Raw genomic sequence first — 22,037 nt, 5'->3', positions numbered from 1 at the left:
TGGCAACTTTTTCCTGTCACTGGCAGGAGAAAAGTGCCCTTTTTATCAGCTGCCAGTAAAAATAATGACAGTTGGCAACACTGCTCCTCACCCTGTTGTATTGTTTCCCTCCTTATTGTAAAGTGCTGCACAAACTGTTGGCGCCATATAAATCCTGTATAATAATTGCAGTGCCATTGCTTTATATTAGATTTGTATGTTTTCTTTGTGCCATCTTCTCCTTCATTGGGCCCTGGCTAGTAACTTTCTGTTCTAATCCATGATGTTGCCACATGCTGCACCCTGGTGATCTTTGGCCCAGGTAGACCTCCGCCTGTCACAGGCTGCCTCCCCTGACCTATAGGAAAGTGATAGTAGATACAATGGCTGTTTCCTGTCATGGGATGTGGAGAAATACGGAGTTATTAAAGGATTACACCACTTTCATTTCTTATTCCCCACCACCCGTTCTCTAAAACCGAAACTGACAGCAGGCAGACCTTGAGTGGGCGTGGCCTACACACGTGCTGCTAGGCGAACCCCCGTGTGTCGAGGACAGCCAATCCGCGATCAGTCCGGCTGCCGATTTGACGTCACCTTATTGTAAGCCCCCGCCCACTACAAAAAAGAAGCCGCTCTCTTTCCTAGCATCGCTACTGTTGAATAGGTTCGGGATGGCGGCCCCTCCCCTCAGCGTCACGGCAGCCTCCCCGCCCCCCGGCCTGGCACTAGAGAAGGTATAGAAGAACGGAACGCCGCGCGGCTCAGTATTGTTCGGAGCAGAGTGCCCGCGAAGCATGGTGACAGTGCCCGGAGCAGACATGGACGTCGGGGAACCGCAGTTCAATATTCTGCTGGCCACCGACTCGTACAAGGTGAGAGGACACGGGAAGGTGACCATTGCCCGCCTTCACCTTAGCCAACCCGCCGGGCCTGTGTGAGAAGGGCGCTCCTCCGCTGAGGTGACCCGGGCACGGGGGGGCCGGTGTGAAGGTCAGGCGGCCGAGCTGTGTATGGAAGGTGTCCGGTCATAGGAGGTCTCCCCAGTACAGGTATGGGGGAGGAGGACATCCAGAGGAAGGGCTCCCCTCATACACAATGTGAGGAGTTCTCTTCTACTGCTGTGCCTGTGGGGGGTGGCGGTGTCACTGCCTGTGGGGGGTGGCGGTGTCACTGCCTGTGGGGGGTGGCGGTGTCACTGCCTGTGGGGGGTGGCGGTGTCACTGCCTGTGGGGGGTGGCGGTGTCACTGCCTGTGGGGGGTGGCGGTGTCACTGCCTGTGGGGGGTGGCGGTGTCACTGCCTGTGGGGGGTGGCGGTGTCACTGCCTGTGGGGGGGCGGTGTCACTGCCTGTGGGGGGGCGGTGTCACTGCCTGTGGGGTGCCTGTGGGGGGTGGCGGTGTCACTGCCTGTGGGGGGTGGCGGTGTCACTGCCTGTGGGGGGTGGCGGTGTCACTGCCTGTGGGGGGGGGGCGGTGTCACTGCCTGTGGGGGGGGGGCGGTGTCACTGCCTGTGGGGGGGGGGCGGTGTCACTGCCTGTGGGGGGGGGGCGGTGTCACTGCCTGTGGGGGGGCGGTGTCACTGCCTGTGGGGTGCCTGTGGGGGGTGGCGGTGTCACTGCCTGTGGGGGGTGGCGGTGTCACTGCCTGTGGGGGGTGGCGGTGTCACTGCCTGTGGGGGGTGGCGGTGTCACTGCCTGTGGGGGGGCGGTGTCGCTGCCTGCGGGGTGCCTCTGGGGGGGGGGCGGTGTCGCTGCCTGCGGGGTGCCTCTGGGGGGGGGGGGCGGTGTCGCTGCCTGCGGGGTGCCTCTGGGGGGGGTGGTGTCGCTGCCTCCGGGGGCGTGGTGTCGCTGCCTGTGCGGTGCTTCGATGGGGGGCAGTGCCGTCGCTGCAGTGCGCCTCCTGGGAGGCGGTGCTGTCACTCCAGGGTGCCCCCCATGGTGGTGCTCCGGGCTCATTAAGCCATTTTTGCCACTCACTGATGACTGGCCATCACACTCCTGTAGCAGGCATTGTATGTAGTCATTATTAGCCGGGCTTCTCTGACTCCAGGAAGTGCTTTCCAGGGTTCCTCTGTGTTGGATGCACACACACCTTTTTTCCAGGCCATTCTGCTCACATGATCTCTCCGGCCAGTGCCAGCTGCCGGGGAGAAGATGGAGCGCCAGCAACGGCTGCACCATGGGAAGCTATGGGTGATGTCACCGCTCCCAGGCATTACCAGCCGTTGTAAAAGCGCTCTCTCCTGCAGCTGGTACTGGCTTACGTAGGAGGTCTTGTGACTGGAGGGAGCTGAACATAGGCAAGCATGCAGATCTTTCTTAGCCAAGGCTCACACATTTTGCTAGCTGGGAACTGATGCATAATTGCGCTGGTTTCCAACTTTTAGAGAAAACACTTTTTTTTTCAGACGTGCAAAGATGCCATTCTTGATAGTGCCACGGCACCATGTGGATGCCCTGCAGGTGTGTTTTTAAAAAGGATCGGATAATTTTTGTAATTTTTTTTTCTGCATTCACAGCAGTCCATTCAAATGAATGGACTGCTGTGCCTTCACAGATTTACCCACACAAGACCGAGGTGTGACTCTAGCATTAGGCACGTGGTGTGAATTTCTTTCCTGCAGCCACGGATTGCAGTGAAGAATTTTGAACGATTCCTCCATGAACACGCAGTACAGACAGGAATCCCTCCTGCTGAGCAATTGTCTTCTCTCCCTGCCAGAAGACAGGTTTTTTTGTTTTTTGCTAGTGGCTATAGCAGCCGCTAGTGATAATTGCAAGAGAATCCTGTCAGGCTGGTTGTACCCAAGTTGATCAATCAACTCGGAACTTTAAACCTGCCCATTAATGGCTCGAATCTCGGGCAGTTTAGCAGGCTGAACCGACTGAGATTTGACCGGTGTTTGACTGGCCCTACACAGGTTAACATGGGGGCTGAGAGGGGGAGGGAGATTTTTTTTTAAGATTTAGCTGGTTATTGCCTGGAATTCTATTCTCAGGGCTTGTTTTCTGCATCCCCTCACCCCTACATAAAGAGATGTGCTGAATTGTATTTCAGAGGTTGACTGGGAGGTAATGTCTTGCCTTCTCTGCACCTGTTTTAAACCTTAAAGTGGAATTAGACATGACTTATTTATTCTTATATAAGAATAATTATATAGTAAGAATACTCGCCTATCTGTCTGACACCCACAAGGTCCCACGTCAGCACTTTCTCCCCAGCTCCTAGGTGCTGGGATAACGTCTTTCATGCTGGCAAATTGCACTGCACCTGAAATGTAAACGTAGCTGCGCACCTGTATACTTTTCACAGTGTATTGCAAACAGGAAGGTAGGATTATTTTAATGTCCCCCCAACCACCCCTCCTTAAAGTATAAGAAAACCCTCCTATCTTTGTCAGCCAAGAAAGCTGCCATCTTTGCCTCTGTTTAATCTACAACTGCTGTGATGCTGCACATGTGATCAGTTATGACACCAGACTGGATGGTTTGACAGCTTGGTTGAGAGCACAGCCAATGGGAGTGTTATATTTCCGGCATATGCCAGAAATGAAACTGTTTTATGGATGGGTTTACTTCAGCTTTAAGCTGCAAAGGCAGTGGACAGAGGTGTTCACATATGAAGATGTGTCAAAATGTATCCCTTCTGTGTTCTGTGGATGGTGCCACTTGAATGTTATCTATTCAAGTCAATAGGGATTGGCTGCAAATGCTCACAACTGCGTCTAATACACATAGTTGCGGTGCTTTAGTTCAACATTTGGGGGGGGGTAAAACATTTGTTGAGTAGTTGTAGCCCCCCCCCCCCCCCCCCCAATTGAACTCCTCTAAAAAGCGATATGAACACATCATTTTTAATATGCATGGCAGTTTAGACATGTGTCTAGGCCTCATTATTACAATGCGGATCTGCTCAGTGGGGTCCGCCAGCTCAACAGAAGATCTCTCCGCTGAGCCGGTGGATGACGGGTCCATCTGTTCACTGAGTGGGGAGGGGCCTGTCAGATCGCCGCCGATTCCTTTGGAAGGATCGGATGAAAACGGACAGAATGTCCATTTTTCATCAGATCTCATTCGATCCGCCAGGACAGATGCAAACCTATCTCCATACATCGGATGTCAGCGGACATGGTCACTGCGGACATCTGTCGCTCCATAGACCATATTAGCAATAGACGGAGTCACACTGTTGGGGCACAAACTCTTAGATGCTAATATCAACTCCAGCCACCTGTCTGTTGTCTTATATAATGTAGATGAGTCTAGTCTGGCTTGACACAGATTCTAAAGAGTATTTTGCCTATTTTGTTGTTTGTGCTAATTAACCCTACAATTGAATGAAGGAGTCCAGTGTTGATTTAGATAATTAGCTTGTGCTAATTAGGTCAGGTTTTAGTCATCCTGCTGTATATATTTGTGTGAGATCTCAAAGGACTATTCCTGATGTACTCCCAGACTGGTGTTGTCTAGTTCTTGGGGGTTCCTATAGGCAGATCCATTGGTGTCGTGTTCCAGGACTTAGGAAGCGGTATACTGACGGAAGCACTCAAGCGGAGTGTGGGGGATAGGTTCCGTCACAGTAACGTAGTCTTAATGTTTGCAGAGCAGCCAATGTTCATCAAGCTTGCAGCGGTGATACCAACTCGCCTGCACACCTGAGTTTGACTGGCATGCAGGGCCATGCACAACAGTCCTTTCATACCTTTTAAACTTTGTACTGTCTCTCATAAGGAACTAAATGGTGAAAAAAAAGTGACACTTCCTCAAGGGGGTTTTTAACCTCGGTTGAAATGTTGAAATCTCCTTCAGGCTAGGAATGGTGTACAATGCCTTGCTGATTTTTACAGTTCTTGTAAAGCGGGTTGTAATGAAGTGTTTTATTGGAAACTTGAAGGTTATGAAGCCTGGTACCTACCCATCCAGGGATTGTGGTACATCGCTAAGAAAGGGGTATTCTCCATCAAATTTTGATTTTGAGTTTTTATGACATGGTCATTCATTTGATCCTGAATGCTGGCTGAACTATGAACTTATCAGGCCATTTGTATTTATTCATAAATGAAATTCACCAGAGGAATTTCCTTGCTTTGTATTGCCTTGTGATATGTACAGGACCTCATAATCTGATTCTTGCATTAGAAAGGAATAATATTTACCAAATCTCATACCTGACCCATGTATAGTAAGTAGTAAACCATGATGATGAGCTTGAAATCTCAGAATAGGGACTTTTTCTGCTCTGTCCAGCACTGACAGTCCATGGATAGCAGATCCTTGTTCTTCTGCTTGTAGTTTCACTTCTAAACAAGCAGAGAAGACCCAGCAGTGTCATCTGATCTGTAGAATGAAGTCTGGGGCAGAGGGCTCTACCAAGGTCAATGTTAGAAAAGCATTTACAAGTCTCTTTAGTTACTCTTCTGACTGAAGCCATTTGTCAATGATTTCATCTTCATAAACCTATTTTAAATTTTTTTAAGTGGAGGATCAAGTAAGTGCTTTTCCATTCCTAAGGCTGGCTACACGCTATACAATCTTTAGATCATTTTTTTTTTTTTTTCTTTTTTAGATCTTCCAAAACCATATAATATGAGGTCAAAGCCAAACCCTTTCAATGTGTATACAATTAGGAAGCCCCTTACACTACATAGTTGAAGGTAAATCTAAAGGAAATTTAACAACAAAAAATTGTATAATGTGTATCCAGCTTTAGACATAAATGAGCAGTGAACACTTGCAATGCAGGTGCATTCCCTCTGCAAGGGAGGAATTTTAGGTTTCCTGGAGGAATTTCACCTACCCTCCCTTCAGTTTTCTTTTTTTCTTTTCCATCTTGTCTTAGCTTTTAATTCAATCTTATTTTATTCAGAAAAAGGTTGAGAAAGAGAGGGTAAACATCACAAGCAGTAACAAGATACACCAACAGTATGCTTCGTATGTGCCTGTACAACAACATGTCTATGATATATATATAAACGGATTGAAAGCATATAAATAAAGCCTACTAGGAAACCGTCAATGATAGTAATCCTTGTGTGGGGGAGAAGGGGGGAGGGAGAAGAGAGAAGAGAAAAAAAAGGGGGGGATAAAAAACACATACATATAGACACATACAAACAGAGTAAAATGAATACAGCGTATAAGCCAAAGAACCTTTCGTCTTCAGCACTGCCAGGGGGGATCAAAGCTGACCCCTGCGCAGAACTTCAGACAAAATTATATAGAAATCTGTGGCTAAAATATTCCGTAGGGTTCTTACACCAGTCCAGGGACACTAGATAAGTTGGAGCCATGGTACATTAGCTAGATGTATTCCTAAGGGTGTATGGAAATATATAAAAAAAGGAAAAAGAATCGGGGACAAATAAGAGGGGGCAGAGAGACAGGGGACGAGAACCACTCTATCATGGACCCAGGGCGACGCCGTCCAGGCCATGTTCAGCCCAGGAGATAAACTCAGAGGAATAACGGAACATGGACCATGATGTCCAGGTGAGAGCAAACTGTTCATTTTTACCACATTCCTCTGCCAACAGACGTTCCAGGTCCCTTATGCGGTCCACCTCCATAGCCCAGTCCCCAAGGGAAGGCATGATCGTCGATCTCCAGTGACGGGGGATCACTACCCTGGCCGCCGCCAGGAAGTGTCGTAAAATATCTTTTTTGATGGATTTGAATGTACCAGGGAGCATAGATAAGAGAGCCACCTCAGGTGAGGGGTGTATAGAGGTCGCCATCAGCTTACAGTAAAGTTTGAATATCTGTTGCCAATACTTTTGCACCGGAGGGCATTCCCACCATATGTGTAGCATGGTTCTCCGGGAGCTAAGACACCGCCAGCAGGTATGTGGTACTCCCGGGTTGAAATGGTTTATCGTCGATGGGCATCTATACCATCTCGTTACCAGTTTAAATCCCTTTTCCTGGGTCTTAGTGGCGAGAGATAGTTTGTGCGTCAGGATAAAGCATTTCTTCCAGTCAATAGAAGAGATAGGGTGTTGCAGTTCTGTCTCCCAGGCCGCCGTAAACGGAGGGAGGTCAGGGGAGGAGATATCAAGCAAGAGGGAGTAAAGTTGAGACACCACATGCGTTGGGGGCTCTGCCTGCAAGAGCAGTCCCTCAAACCCTGTCGGTTCAGCAAGGATATCTGGAATAGAGGGGAAAGTCCGGATGTAGGAGGTGGTTTGTTGTCTCTGCATCCACTGCCTGGGATGTCTGGAGGTCAGACTGGCAGGGGTATCTGACCTTAAAGTGGGGTCTGCCCGAAGAACTTGGGCAAGTCTCCTATGGTCTTCTCTTTGCCATGGTCCAAATTGTGATACATCCACAGCTGGAGGAAAGGCCGGGGTCCCAAAGAAGGGAGTCATAGGCCCCATTTGTCTTAGCTTTTATGTGGGGTTATGCTCAGGAAATATTTATCTAACCAGTGAGTGACTCTCGGGTACTGTAGGCCTTTACTGTATGCCATGTCCTGCACCAACATCTTCCTCTCCTATGTCATCGGGGGGCCATCCATCTTATGGGTTACAATTTTGGGGTATTTGGTTAGGAGACAAACTTGTGAATTTTCTCTTTAAATATTCAGCGCTTCTGCTGTTTGAGTACAGTTATTTTCACTGTTGGTGCTTAAGGGAGCTGTAGCTGAATGATGTCAAGTTTTTCATGGCAAACTCAAGCATAAATCTTTATGCTGTGGTGAATGTGGGCACAGCTCTGTGTGGTGGAACATGAGACCTGCTTTCTGCAAGTGTGTAGATTTGCCGGCATGCTGTAAATCATCCTGTGTTCTGAGATCTGTTGCAATTTGCCTCCGGTAATACGGTAAAAATGTCATTTAACTATGACATTGCAGTTCTTGTGTTAGCTCTTCAGTACACATGAGGGCATATACTAATGTGAGTGATACATTTACATTATGATTGCCAACCAGGGCTCGTCACTGACAGTCTGGAATACTAGTTTCATGTAGTAGGTTCAGTACATTTCCTGTTATGAAATTTCTTTACCCAGAGTTTACTACTACTATCATAACCCACTTAGTCATACATGGTGTCATATGAACATATTAGCTTGTGGCATTTAAGGACAAGTTGTTGGCAAGGAGTTGCTCAGCGATTGATTCTTCTGAATAGGCTGACTTTGTAGATTGTTGGTGTACCATTAGTTGGTGTGTGTGTTTTTTTTTTTTTTTTTTTTTTTTTTTCTCTCTTCTACACCTGGATTAGATTCTGTTAACCTGTTTACCCTTGTTTGTGACTCGCATGCATCGCTATTTGCTAAAGCTGTTTTGCAAACTAAAAAGGTAATTTTTTCCTTTAATACCTTTCTACTTGCCTGAAGATTATATGTACAATAAAAGGTCACCTACACTTGTTCTGGGGAAAAAATGTGGGGGGTGCCTGGGTGGTTTAAAGCAGTGGTTCTCAACCTCAAGTACCCCCAATGGGCCATGCTTTTGGGAGCTTTTACCAGTACCATGTCATTGATATTGCTTTAAAGCAGCTGTGCAAAGTAAAGGAAAACCTGAAAACTGCTTTTAAAGAACAAGGATAAAGTAATCTTTGTGAAAATATATGTTCTGCCCATTTTTAGGGTGGAACATGTTCTCACTACTGCAGCCTCTCTCCAACCCGCCCCCTCTAGTGACAATGAGCCAGGGATCCTCTCCCTGAACTCGCTGTAACAATTATTTATTTTATTTTTTTAACCACTTGGCGACCAGCTCACACTGATACATCAGCAAAGTGGCACGGTTGTGCAAAACATACCCATACGTTGCTGCGTCGTGCACGGCTAGCTTGTGCGTTCATGCCGCCGATGGTGAGGGAGCGTGCCTGCAGACACCGGTGGCACAGAGGCAGAAGAGGGAAATGCCTATATAAACAAGGCATTTCCTTGTTCTGCCTAGCAACATGACAGGGATCTACTGCTCCCAGTGATCTGTCATGTTCTAGTGAGCCCCCCTACAGTTAGAACATACTGAGGAAACGGGTAACCCCTTGATTGCCCCCTAGTGTTTAACCCCTTCTTTGCCAGAGACATTTACACAGTAATCGGTGTATTTTGATAGCACTGATCGCTGTATCAATGCCAATGGTCCCAAAATAGTGTCAAAAGTGTCCGATATTTGTGCCGCAATGTCGCAGTCACGAAAAAAAAATTGCAGATCGCCGCCGTTGCTAATACTTTTTTTATTACTAAAAATACCATAAATCTTTGCCATGGGACAGGAGGTGGTCAGAGACTGGCGACATGGGACAGGAGGTGGTCAGACTGGCGACGTGATAAGAGTTAAGTGTGTTGTCCCCTGTGCAGCCAGTGTTGCAGCGAAGAGAGGAGAGCCGCCTCCGCCGTCTTGTCAATAGAGCACCGGGAACATCACAGCTTTAATTTCAATAGTTGTGTGTTCCCCCGTCGCGCGCTGTCACATACAGCCCCTCCCCCTTGTCCGGGGAACTGTGATTGATTGGACGGGTGATCTATCATCACAGTTCACTGGACAAGGGGGAGGGGCTGTATGTGACGGCGCGCGACGGGGGAACACACAGCTATTGAAATTAAAGCTGTGATGTTCCCGGCGCTCTATTGAACCAGACGGCGGAGGCGGCTCTCCTGCGCTATACACCTCCCATGATGGGTGGCACCGGGGGCGGTGCTTGGCCCTGCCCCATTTTCGGCTCAATTATCGGCTGTTTTTTCCTTTCGGCAAATTGCCGAAAGGGGCATTTTCGGCCAATATGTTTCGGCAGCTGAAATTTATGGGGGAAAAGGATGTAAATTTTGTTTGGGTACAACGTTGCACGACCGCACAATTGTCAGTTAAAGTGACGCAGTGCTGTATCGCAAAAAAGGGCTTGGTCAGGAAGGGGGTAAATCCTTCCGGGGTTGAAGTGGTTAAAGGAACAGTGCTGGGCTCAGCCCACCCGGCCACGCCATTTATTCAGAGGAGAGAACTACAAGTACTGACAGCCTTTGCGGTTGTCAGCTTGTAGTTCTGGAATTACCTCCCATGACACTGTTGAATGCTCAAGGCAGTTCATTGCTTCTTCCTGCCATTGTGTTACTGCCTGCTCATATAAGGTACAAGCCGACGGCTTACACTGATAGGCAATGCTTTACGTAAGAAAAAAAAGTGAGGGCCGTGGTACTGTGCTCTGAACTGAGGGCACATTCAGTGTGCTGTCAATTTAAAGCGCAGTGAGCACTAGTGATATCACTGGCTGCTTTAAGTGTAAGGCCTCATGCACACGGACGTTTTTACAGCCGCTTTTTTGAGCTTTTTTTGCAGCTTAAAAATGACTGTCCATGTTAGTCTATGGCTTCATGCCCACCTAGGCGTTTTTGAGCTGCAAATGGCATAGGCGTTTTTAAGCTGTAAAAAAAACCCAGGACCAGTGCGTTCCGTGGCGTGGAGCTAGAGCTGTAAAAACGCGAATCGCGGGAAAACGCGCACAAACGCGCAACATATTTTCTTTGTTTTCTGAGTGCTAAAGCCAAGAGATGTTTCTTTAAAAACGCTACTTAACGCTAAAAAACGCGCAAAAACGCCAATGCAAAACACGGTAAAAATCACGTTTTTAACGACGATTTTTCCAGGCGTCGGAGCTAGCTTTGCAGCCAGTTTTTTAAAACGTCCGTGTGCATGAGCACTAAATATTTCCTAAACGCCACAAGTTTATGGAGATGTTCACTGTACCTACGGGTAAGCTTTGTTAAGCATTCATTCATTTCTCTGCGCTCCAAAAAATGTGATGGGTTTTACCAGAATTTCAAGTTCTGTCAAGCTGCCTATCGTAAATGGACAAAGCAAAATGATGGTGTTGCAGTGTATACTTAATCTAGTGTATTCTTGAGTAAAAGGGCCCAAGGCAAACATTTTTGTAGTAGGGTGGGTGGAGGGCTGCATCTAAATGAAACTTGTCTGACTCATTCAGCCTGAATGAAGCACCCAAGTCTTATGCAGGGCTAGAAAAGCAAGGGTGTAAGATAAGGACAGTCATATGTTTCATAATAAAACTAAGAAAAGCCATGTATGTGTCGGGGATAACCCCTTCCAGGCAGTTTCATCCTTGGGGACCCCTCTACTCGTCTGCATACTACTGCTTTATCTAGGGTTGCACAGATACCACTTTTTTAAGACGGAGTACAAGTATCGATACCCTTTTTCTAGTACTCACCGATTGACTTTTTATTTTTTTATGTCAAGTAACTGTTTTCAAAGCACAATACAGACTAACATCAATTTTTTTTTTTTTTTTTTATAATTATGAAGACTGAAGGGCACTGATAGGTGGCACTGACTGATGGCCACTGATTTGTAGCAATGATGGGTGGCACTGAGGGGCACTGATTTGCAGCACTGATAGGTGGCACTTATGGGCAATGATGGGTCCAACTGATTGGTAGGCAGTGATGCTGAAATGCAGCACTGATAATTGCTAGCAGCCTGGCATGATAAAATTAAATCGTATACAAGAGCCCATCTTGATACACCCTGCACTCAACCTCAGTAAACGCAGTCAGAATTCGGCAGCGGACATCTTGTTATACCCAGCCCATATAGTTGGTGAACTATATGGGCTGGGTTTAACGATATGTCCGCTGCTGCCTTGTGACTGCAGGCTTGCTGAGGTGTACAGTCTGACGGAGACTCGCCCGTCACTTCCGTTAACGATTGATGGCCAGTTCACCGATTCTGATATGCGGCTGCGACCCACACCCCTGCCCCATAAGCTTACCTTCAGCTGCAAGGACTCCCTCTCACTGTGCCAGGACTTGAGCTCCGCTCTGCCTTCTCCACCCATTGACTTTTGGGAGACTCTGCATGTAAAAAAACATCGGGTGAAGCATTGGGAGCATTTTCCCGGGTACAAGTACTTGGACAAATACTCGGTATCGGCACTGATACTAGTATCGGTATAGGTGCAACCCTAGCTTTATCCCCCTTATTCTGTCTGTGTGGGTAAAATAAGTCCTGTTACAGGCAGTCCGAGTAAGCCCCATATTGCTGCTAACTTGCAGTTCTCTGGTGCCACTCTACAGGCTGCCAGTAAGGCTTATCCGTTCCTGTATACATTCTCTGTCCACGCTTGGATTTTGTGCACTGTCCTGAAAGCATACTGTCTGCATTCGGGGCTGTTTACATGCACAGCTGTAAAATTTGCCTGCTGTGTCAGTGAAGCCACTGCATCCCAGGTGACAGTAATGGGGCTACCTGCACCAAGTTATACGGAACACCTGGCACCCCATTGTGGAAATCACGGCTCTTGCATGGGCATACGCTGTAGTACTCCCATGTGGATGAAGTTTTCCCCACTGGCTATTGCATTCTGACAGCCACAGAGCCTGCAGCTGTCAGAATACCTAAACAGTGACTCCATCTGATTGGATAGTTACTGTTCAGCTGACTACTTCCACCCCACTCCTTTGACAAGTAAGCTTAAAAATGCTGGCCACCCATGGCTTGAATTTCCTGAAAATCAAGCTGCACATGATGGGCCCTAGACAGCTATGTTGTAGAATAAACTAATTGACCATCATTGTTATGCCTTATTTATTGGACTAATGGGGTAGCAAAACAACTGCACAGAAGCCTTGCTGCTGGGGTACCTGGTCTACTGCACCTGATAATTGAATACACCAGCAGTATAAAAGATATTTTCAGTGGCAGTGAGGTAAGTGAAGGTATGTGTATTTACCTGTGCCCTTTGAATCCCTTGTCTGAGAGATCTTGTGCTGCTACATTTCTACCCTCTGCATGATGGTCAGGAAAACTCCCAGGTCCGAGTCTGTGTCAGGTGATGGCACAAAAGATAAAAGCATTGCAGCACTTAAACTTTGAACGTAATGTACATTATTTCACTCCAGGTCAATCTATAGATTTTGTGTTTTTTTTTCAAAGGAAATCTGCACAGAGATAAATTTAGGGGCTGCTATTGCTGACCTTTTTCTATGAATACGATCTCAGCCTTCAGTGCTTGATGAGTCACTGACCCGGAATGGTCATGTCATTTAGAATGTCAAAGTAAAGTCAAAACTGCAAACTTATTCCAAGGCAGTTCTTTAAGGCCCCTTTCACACTGGGACAGTGCGGGCGTCGGCGGCGGTCTGTGGCCGCTAGTGTGGCGGTTTTAACCCCCGCTAGCAGCCGAAAAAGGGTTCAAAGCGCCGCTGCAGTGGTGCTTTGCCAGCTGTATAGTTGCGCTACCCCATTGATTTCAATGGGTAGGAGCAATGAATTCACCGTTCCAAAGATGTGGCTAGCAGGACTTTTTTCACCGTCCTGCTAGCGCACCACTCCAGTGTGAAAGGGGCTGTTTTTTTCAGGCGCTATTTTTAGTGCTGTAGCGCCTGAAAACCGCCCCAGTGTGAAAGGGGCCTAAAGCATACACTGGGTCAAAACAACAAGTGGATAACTGCCCAGCAATGGCAGCCTGTGTTCTTTTTGTTTAGGTCTGCATTAAGGCTAAAAAAGAACTACATTTTAGATTTGATACCCCATGAAATGTACACAAAACACAGCTCCAGCTAGAACTTAAGGCTTTTAGGTTGCCTGGAAGGGTTAGAGCCTCTATTAGAATTTCTATTGCTGTGTGTGACCTTATTTGCGGTATTTCTCTTCTAGATGGGAAGTGATGGGACATATTTCCAACAAGTGTAACTGCTAAATAAAATTAAAATAATTGTTCTTTTTATAATGGTCATGGCTGGCGTGTGAACCTGGCTAACCAGATGTAGACCTTAGTGTTACTAAACCCAGTAATATGAAAATGGTTCATCCACACAGTGCCCACAGCTTATAAATCATCTTTTTACATGAAAATACTGCCACTATATATTTTTGGATGAACTGTATATCATGGTTACATGATAAACTGCAGTTTCTTCAGTGGTGAGTTCAGGAGGGAGGAGATTTTCATTGCAGCCTGTATACACTCCCTCATGTGACCTGGCTAGCTCTGAGAACACTTCCGGAAGTAGCTGGAAGGGACGTCCCTAAGGCGGGACTTGGTACACATTGATGTCAAACGGCACTTTCGGTTTGCTTGATACGGTCTGTGGAACGTTCTTGCTGAGGGGACAGATTGTGGATGCCGATTTGCATATACTCTGATCCATCCCAGAAAAATCCATTGCATTCTGGGGACATCTGGATTGGCCAAGTACTTCATTACAAGCTCTTTACCCCTACAGGGGTGAGGGCTTCTGGTGAGTTTACATACTTGAAGGGGGGCACAAGAAGTCACTTTACTTGGTCACTTTATTCTATGCTCGAGGTCACTTTATTTTGCACAGAAGAATACAAAAAGTCGTCATTCTTTGGACATTAGCACAAAAGCACCTTTTATGGAAAAGTGCGCATTTCCTATTTTGCTATATGGATTTGTTTTATACCTACATTTTTTTAATCGGTTTTCTCACAGGTTTTGCATTTTAATATATAAAAAAAATTATTTTTTTTTTCACTGTGTAATACATTGCACTTTATATGTATTTGGAATTCACTTCTGTAGTGTAAAAGGGTTCCAACTACCCACCCATGACTGCTATTCCTCTTTTGGATTGGAGGGGTCACCAAACCTTTATTTTTTGAGCAGCACCATTTCCCTGTTCTTAATTCGTCTAACATAATTTTGGGATGAAATTATCCTTTACAAAAGAGGTTTAGCTTCCTTTACATGTGTAGTGGGAACAACTAAAACCCAGGAAAAAAGTGATCTGTAAAGCAGAAGTTATTTATACTTCCCAGTGTGATCAGGGCCCAAGGATTTTGTGTGCGTCTTCTACCCCCCCCCAACCTATATCAAGACCCAGCAGTCCGATAAAGTGACTGATTTCTACTGTATACAGGCACCACTTCAGTTTTTCTTCTGGAGTTCAAAGGCACTATTTACAATGCTTGGCGGAGTCTTCTATCTAAAAAGGAGTTGATGTTGGAAATTATGTTCTGCAGACAGCACTGGATTGTGCAATGGAGAACACGTAGGAGTATGTATTTTACCGGTTTCCACAACTATTTGAGTTTCTACTGGCACTCCCTTCCTTGCTACTCTACTTTCAGTTTCCTTTTTCTAGAACTGAGTTCTCCAAAAGTATCCTGTAACCAGAACTCTGAATCACTATGTGTCGCTGACATATTTCCCCTATGGCCATGTTAAAAGAACAGCTGTCACTGATGAGACTTCATATCACTGAAATTCAACTTTTAGTCCAGGTTCACAATGCTGTGGGATTGAAACTTCATACCCGCATGTTAGCCCGATTTACAGAGGCGACTTCAGAGACATCTGTGCGGGTTCCTGCACAGATGTCTATGGAAATCTCACCCAAATTCACAAAAAGTAGTAATCTCAACATGGCCAACCAATCATGCCTTTAGACCAGGGCTCGACAAAACCCGGGCGCCAGGTCGCATTGGCGACTAGAAATAGCGACCTCGCGCCTGGGGCAGCACAGCTGGGGGTATCCTGTCTCTGTGGACCCCCCCAGCGTGATCGCGTCGGGCCGTTCCGCCGGCGGCCGAAAATTTAGGCCGCTGCTTTGAGGCCTTCTGCGGTCCTATGATTCCTTATGGAATCTGGCGCCCTCTTGTGGTCGCCGTTGGTATGACAAACAAGCAATGCTAATGACTGTTTTATATTACCTGCCTCTTCTTCCCTTTATTTAGAACCCCCTAAACATTATATATATTTTTTATTCTAACACCCTAGAGAATAAAATGGTGGTTGTTGCAATACTGTCTGTCACACCGTATTTGTGCAGCGGACTTACAAGCGCACTTTTGTTGGGAAAAATAATTTAGTTAATAAAAAAATAAGACAACAGTAAAGTTAGCCCAATTATTTTTTATATTGTGAAAGATAATGTTACGCCGAGTAAATTGATACCCAACATGTCACACTTCAAAATTGCACCCGCTCATGGAATGGCGACAAACTTTTACCCTTTAAAATCTCGATAGGCGACGTTTAAAAAAATTCTACAGGTTGCACGTTTTGAGTTACAGAGGAGGTCTGGGGCTAGAATTATTGCTCTCGCTCTACCGATCACGGCGCTACCTCCTATGTGTGGTTCGAACACCGATTTTATATGCGGGCAAGACAGGGCGCGTTTAAAAATTATTATTTTTTCAGCTTATTTTAACTTTTTTTTTTTTTTTTTTTTTCCACTGTTCTTTTAAAAAAAATGTTGTGTCACTTTTATTCTTATTACAAGGAATGTAAAAATCCCTTGTAATAGAAAAAGCATGACAGGTCCTCTTAAATATGAGATCTGGGGTCAGAGAGACCTCGGATCTCATATTTACACTAAAATGCAATTGAAAAAAAAATTGTCATTTGAAAAAAAAAAAAAATGTCCCTCTAAGAGCTATGGGCAATGACTTGGAGACGGGGGGGGGGGGGGGGGGGCGACGGCGCTGCTATCTTCCCCTCACTCGTCTCCATGTCAGGCCAGGGACGGGTCCGGATCGCCGTCACGGACCTGGCTCCTAACTTTTTAAGCTGGCTCCTAGATTCCAAGCAAATTTGTCAACCCCTGCTTTAGACCTCTGAACCTATGGTTTGGTATATGGCACCGAGCTGTTGGTAGCAGATCCTTTAAGGCAGGGGTCTCAAACTGGTGGCCCTCCAGCTGTTGTGGAACTACAAGTCCCATCATGCCTCTACCCATAGGAGTCCTGCTTGTAACTCTCAGCCTTGCAATGCCTCATGGGAATTGTAGTTCTGCAACAGCTGGAGGGCCACCAGTTTGAGACCCCTGCTTTAAGCCCTATAAGTTGCGAGGGGGGGGGGGGGGCGTGGATCAGATTTGGTTTTTCAGCACATCCCACAGATGCTTGATTGGATTGAGATCTGAAGCACTAGTCAACACCTCCAAAAAAATATATATATCTATCATACACATTACATTTTATTTTTTAACCATTCTTGAACCATTATTAGTGTGGCAGGGAGCATTATCCTACTAATAGATGCAATTTCCATGTAGGGGTGTACTTTGGTAGGTGGTATGTGTCAGATAACCTCCACGTGAATGGCAGAACATTGCCTAAAGCTTCATATTGCCTCCACTGGCTGTCTTCTTCCCATAGTGCATCCTGGTTCCATCTCTTCCCCAGGTAAGACGTGTGCACACACACCTGGCCAGCCACATGATGTCAAATTGTGATTCATCAGACTAGGCCACCTTCTTCTATTGCTTTCTGGTCCAGCTCTGATGCTCATGTGCCCATTGTAGGTGCTTTTGGCTGTGGACATGGGTCTGTATAGGTACCCTGACCAGTTTGTGGCTACGCAGCCTATACACAGCAAACGGCAATGTCCTTTTTTTTTTTTTTTTTTCTCCTGCTTTCAACACATCAACTTCAGGAGCAACATGTTTGCTTGCTGTCGCATATATCCCACTGACTTTCAGGTCCCATTGCAACAAGATAACCTGTGTTAGTGACCTAACTTGTTAGTGGTCTTAAAGTTATGGCTGGTGTATACTTATTGTAAAGTATCCCATACACCACATAGCAGAGCTCCCAGGTGCTCGATCAGGCATGTACTGGCCATCGGGACTACCGGGATATTCCCGGTGGGCCGATGGCTCAGTGGGCCGGTCTGGTGCAGTCCTGGAGCCGCTCCTCTCTGACAGTGAGTGATTTCGATTTCACTCCTGTCAGGAGGAGCAGTCTCCGAGATATGCTGGAGAGAGCATTAGGCTTTCTGCTCCCTCCAGCCTGCAGGGGGAGATAGACATGGTCAGCAGACTTTCCTTCCTCTCTCCCCTATCGCTTGTTATCACATGACTGGAGAGAGGAAGAAGAGGGGCTGCCTTTAGAACCGTGAGTACATGTGGGAGGGGGACACTCTGATGTAAGGAGCTGGTGGTGGGACTCTGATGTAAGGAGCTGGTGGTGGGACTCTGATGTAAGGAGCTGGTGGTGGGACTCTGATGTAAGGAGCTGGTGGTGGGACTCTGATGTAAGGAGCTGGTGGTGGGACTCTGATGTAAGGAGCTGGTGGTGGGACTCTGATGTAAAGGGGATGCTGATGGGACACTCAAAACGTAAGTGGGCCGGTCTGGATGACGTCCAGGGCCGAATTTCTGTCCCAGTCCAGCCCTGTGCTCGATCCACAGTTGCTGGCGGAGTAGAGTAATGCAAAAAACCAAGGTTATGACTAAGGCCTTCTAGCCTGAAACACATCTACTGACTTAATCTGAGTTTGTTTACTGTAGCTATTCAATAAAATGAAGAAACTTTAAGAGCAACAACCGGAGTGATATATTTTTTTCTCAAATCGCCTTTCAGGACAACCCCGGAGAGAGTGTAGCTCCACCTTGCAATCAGGAAACACATGCCCACTTTAAAAACACCTCCTCCTCCTCCATGGCTTCAGTTATTGTGTTTCCTCCTTGGAGGAAGCATGTGCCTGAACCAGGGAGAGCTACACTCTCTGCAGGGGAGTAAGGCTTACCTTTTGTTGCAGGTTGTTTCTCTTTGACCCCCAGCAGCATCTCCACGGGGAGAGGACTCCTGGAGCTCCTGGTCCCGCCATCTCACGGGAGTAAGGACCCTCGGAGTGCCGGCGTCGGGTGCCCGGTGTCCGCTTGTTAGCGCAGGGAGGGCTCTGTTGCTGGCGGAGGCCGCTGCAGGTCAGCGGCATGGCTCCGTTTTCGGCGCCGGGTCCCGGGCGGCGACGGCGTCGTTCACGGTGACGCGCGGGCGCTCTGAGGGGGCGTGGCGCCGTGGTTCAGCGCCTGGAACGCAGGGGTCATGGGGCGGGTCAGGTGACCGTGTGCTTCCGCTTCCGGCCGGCCTTGATGACGCGGCGGCCGGGAAAATTTAAAATGAGAGCTGTTTGTAAAATAGCTGCCTCACTCAAACGATGGAAGAGTGCAAGCCAGCTATGGCGGAGACAGGCGCCCCCAGCACCGGTCCAGCCCAGGTACGTAAGGTGCACTGGCACCCTCTGCTTTACTGTGGGTATGTCTTTGTTTGTTCCCCCCTCTTGGGGGCCTGTCGCTGCAGGTCAGAGGTGGACTTCGCTCTGACCTTTTGCAGCCTAGTTCTGGGGTCTCACTAGTAGGTCTGTTTGGTGGTGGGTCTCTGCACTGGCTTGGTGTTAAGCAACTGGTTGTTGAGAGCTTTTAGTGAATTAAACCTGTATGTCGTTTCAGGAAAAATCACTAGGAAAAGCTAGACCAGGTCAGAGAAAATGTCCTTCTTGCAAAACCCCCCTCAGAGATTCATGGCAGAAGGCAATGTGCAGAAATTGTATCAGAGAATTGGTGGAAGAGGAAACATCTCAACAATATAAGGATTTGTTTTCTTCGGTTAAAGAGCTGACAAACTCTTTGAGTTCAGTCAAGTCCATCCTGATACAAAACCCTCCCGCACAGACCGAGCCTCAGAACTTACCGCCCAGCCCCAGGGCGTCGTCATCCAGACAGGTGGAAACTGAAGAGTCTGGAGACGAAGGGGGTAGTACTCTCATCTCCTTCAGGGATTCTGAGGAGGAGGAAGAGGAAGAAGATAGCAGGGGCTCCAAATTCAAGCTATCACTAGAGGAAGTAGATGATATTTTAAAAGCAATCTACACTACTCTAGAAATTCAGGAAGAAAAAGTACAACTGTCAGTTCATGACAAAATGTACCAGGGGTTGGACGAAACAAAACGGCGAGTTTTTCCTGTCCACAGGGTCCTCTCAGACTCAGTGAGAAAGGAGTGGAAGGACCCAGAAAAAGCCCCTTTCTTCTCTAAAGCTCTCAAAAGAAGGTTTCCCTTCGAAGATAAGGACTCAGAGGTTTGGAACAAGAAACCCAGAGTCGATGCAGCTTTCTCGCAGGTATCCAGACGAACGGATCTAGCCTTTGAAGATATGGGGATCCTTAAAGACCCAATGGACAAAAAAGCTGACTCCATCCTTAAAAAAGCTTGGGATGCTGCGTCAGTCAGTCTAAAACCAGCAATGGCAGCTACGGTGGTGGCCAGGAATCTGGAATGTTGGGTAGAGAAGCTGAAGAGCCATATTGAGGCGGGGACACCCCGCAAGGATCTCTTAGAGTCCTTTCCACTGATCCTGAATGCAGTCAAATACATGGCGGATGCATCAGCAGAATCAGTTAAACTGGCCGCTAGGTCTTCGGCTCTTGTAAATTCAGCCAGGAGAGCAGTTTGGCTGAAAACATGGTCTGGGGACACTGCCTCTAAGGTCAAGCTGTGTGGTCTTCCCTTCTCGGGTGACTTGCTCTTTGGTCCTGATTTAGAGTCTGTGCTGGATAGAACAGCCGATAAAAAGAAGGCTTTTCCAGTTAAGAAAAAGCAGATTGCTAAAAAGAATTTTCGTGCTTTTCAGCAGTCCCATAAAAAAGACCAGGAGCACAAGAGCAGATGGGGTTCACAGAAGGGCAAAGGCAGGGGTGGAGTCCTCTTTAGATCTCCCCCAGAGCAGTCCCCTAAGAACAAGTGACAATATCTCCCCAGTGGGGGGGAGACTGTCAGCTTTTCGCGAACAATGGGACAGGCTGTCTCCAAATCTGTTCGTGAAGAGCGTTGTCGATCAGGGGTACAGGTTGGAGTTTTCAGAACTACCCCCGAGCAGGTTTTATGTGACAACATTGCCAAGGGATCAGGAGAAGGCCTCTGCAATGAAGCTGTTGTTACAGGAGCTGATACAGCAAGAGGTTCTGATTCAAGTCCCAGTAAACCAGCAGGGCGGGGGTTTTTATTCACATATTTTTCTGGTGAAAAAACCCTCAGGGAAGTACCGTCTAATCCTGAATCTGAAATTCCTGAACAGGTTCATTCGGTACAAACATTTCAGGATGGATACAATTTTCTCCATCACAAAGCTGTTGACCCCAGAATGCTTCATGGCATCCCTGGACCTAAGGGATGCCTACCTTCATATACCAATTCATCAGGCATCGCAGCAGTTCCTGCGCCTGGCATTGAAGGTAGGGAGTTCGGTATGGCACCTCCAATTCAGGGCTCTGCCGTTCGGACTCTCGTCCTCTCCCAGGGTCTTTACGAAGATTATGGCAGAGGCTTTGGAACCCCTGAAATTGAAGGGGATTCCAGTTGTTCCTTATCTGGACGACCTTTTGTTTTTTGCAGACTCCAGGGAGCAGGTCCTAGTCAATCTCCAGAGGGCCCAGTCTCACCTCGAGGGCCTGGGATGGCTTCTAAACCTAGAGAAGTCAATCCTGACCCCCTCACAGGAAATGAAATTTCTGGGGTATACATTAAATTCGATTCTCCAGAAAGTTTTCCTGCCGTTGGAAAAACAGGAAAAGTTACAGCTAGCTGTACAGCGGATACAGAGCAACCAGACAGTCTCAGTCAGGATGGCTATGGCAGTTCTGGGCCTGCTTACGGCAGCAATCCCGGCTGTTCAGTGGGCCAGGTTCCATTCCAGACCCCTTCAGAGGGAGGTTCTGTCAAGCTGGTCCCATCAGGATCCTTTGGAAAAACAGCTAAAAATTTCGTCAAAGACGAAAAGGGCTCTTTGGTGGTGGAGAGACCAGGCAAACCTCTCAAGGGGCCTGGTGTGGACCTTTCCTGTGGACAAGCGCCTTACTACAGACGCAAGTGCCTGGGGCTGGGGAGCCCATCTGGATGGTCAGACATCTCAGGGGGTCTGGTCCAAACAGGAAGCTCAAAGATCATCCAACTGGAGGGAGTTGAAGGCGATCTTTCTGGGTTTAGTGGCATTTCAGCAGAGTTTGAGAGGCCACCATGTTCAGGTGTTGTCAGACAACACAACAGCGGTTACCTACATTATGAAGCAAGGGGGAACCAGAAGCAGGAGCTTGATGGAGCTGGCCAATCTGTTGTTAGCCTGGGCAGAACAGAACACAGCCTCACTATCGGCAGTGCATCTGAAGGGCTCTCAGAATTTGTTTGCGGACCTCCTAAGCAGGCGCAAATTGCTAGAGGCAGAATGGAGTCTGAATCAGGAAGTGTTCCTGATGATCTCCGAGGCCTGGGGGGTTCCTCAGGTAGACCTTTTTGCCAGCCAGCAGAACTCAAAGGTGGACAGATTCTTTTCTCTTCACCGAGGAGATGC

General features: G+C 47.4%; 1 protein-coding gene across 1 annotated transcript in view; it reads left to right on the top strand.

Moving 5' to 3' along the window:
• Positions 1-689: 689 nt before the first annotated feature.
• The window catches only part of NAMPT (nicotinamide phosphoribosyltransferase), an 80,199-nt gene continuing 58,851 nt past the window's right edge, over positions 690-22,037 (top strand). Inside the window, exon 1 of the mRNA XM_077472057.1 lies at positions 690-854. Coding sequence (XP_077328183.1) covers positions 777-854 — 78 coding nt within the window. The 5' untranslated portion in view covers positions 690-776. The remainder of the gene's footprint in view (positions 855-22,037) is intronic.

Source organism: Lithobates pipiens, unplaced genomic scaffold (assembly GCF_037356315.1).
Source record: "Lithobates pipiens isolate NorthernLeopardFrog02 unplaced genomic scaffold, aLitPip1_a1.2 Scaffold_8, whole genome shotgun sequence".
NCBI classification, from domain to species: domain Eukaryota; kingdom Metazoa; phylum Chordata; class Amphibia; order Anura; family Ranidae; genus Lithobates; species Lithobates pipiens.
This window is presented reverse-complemented; position numbering and strand designations above follow the sequence as displayed.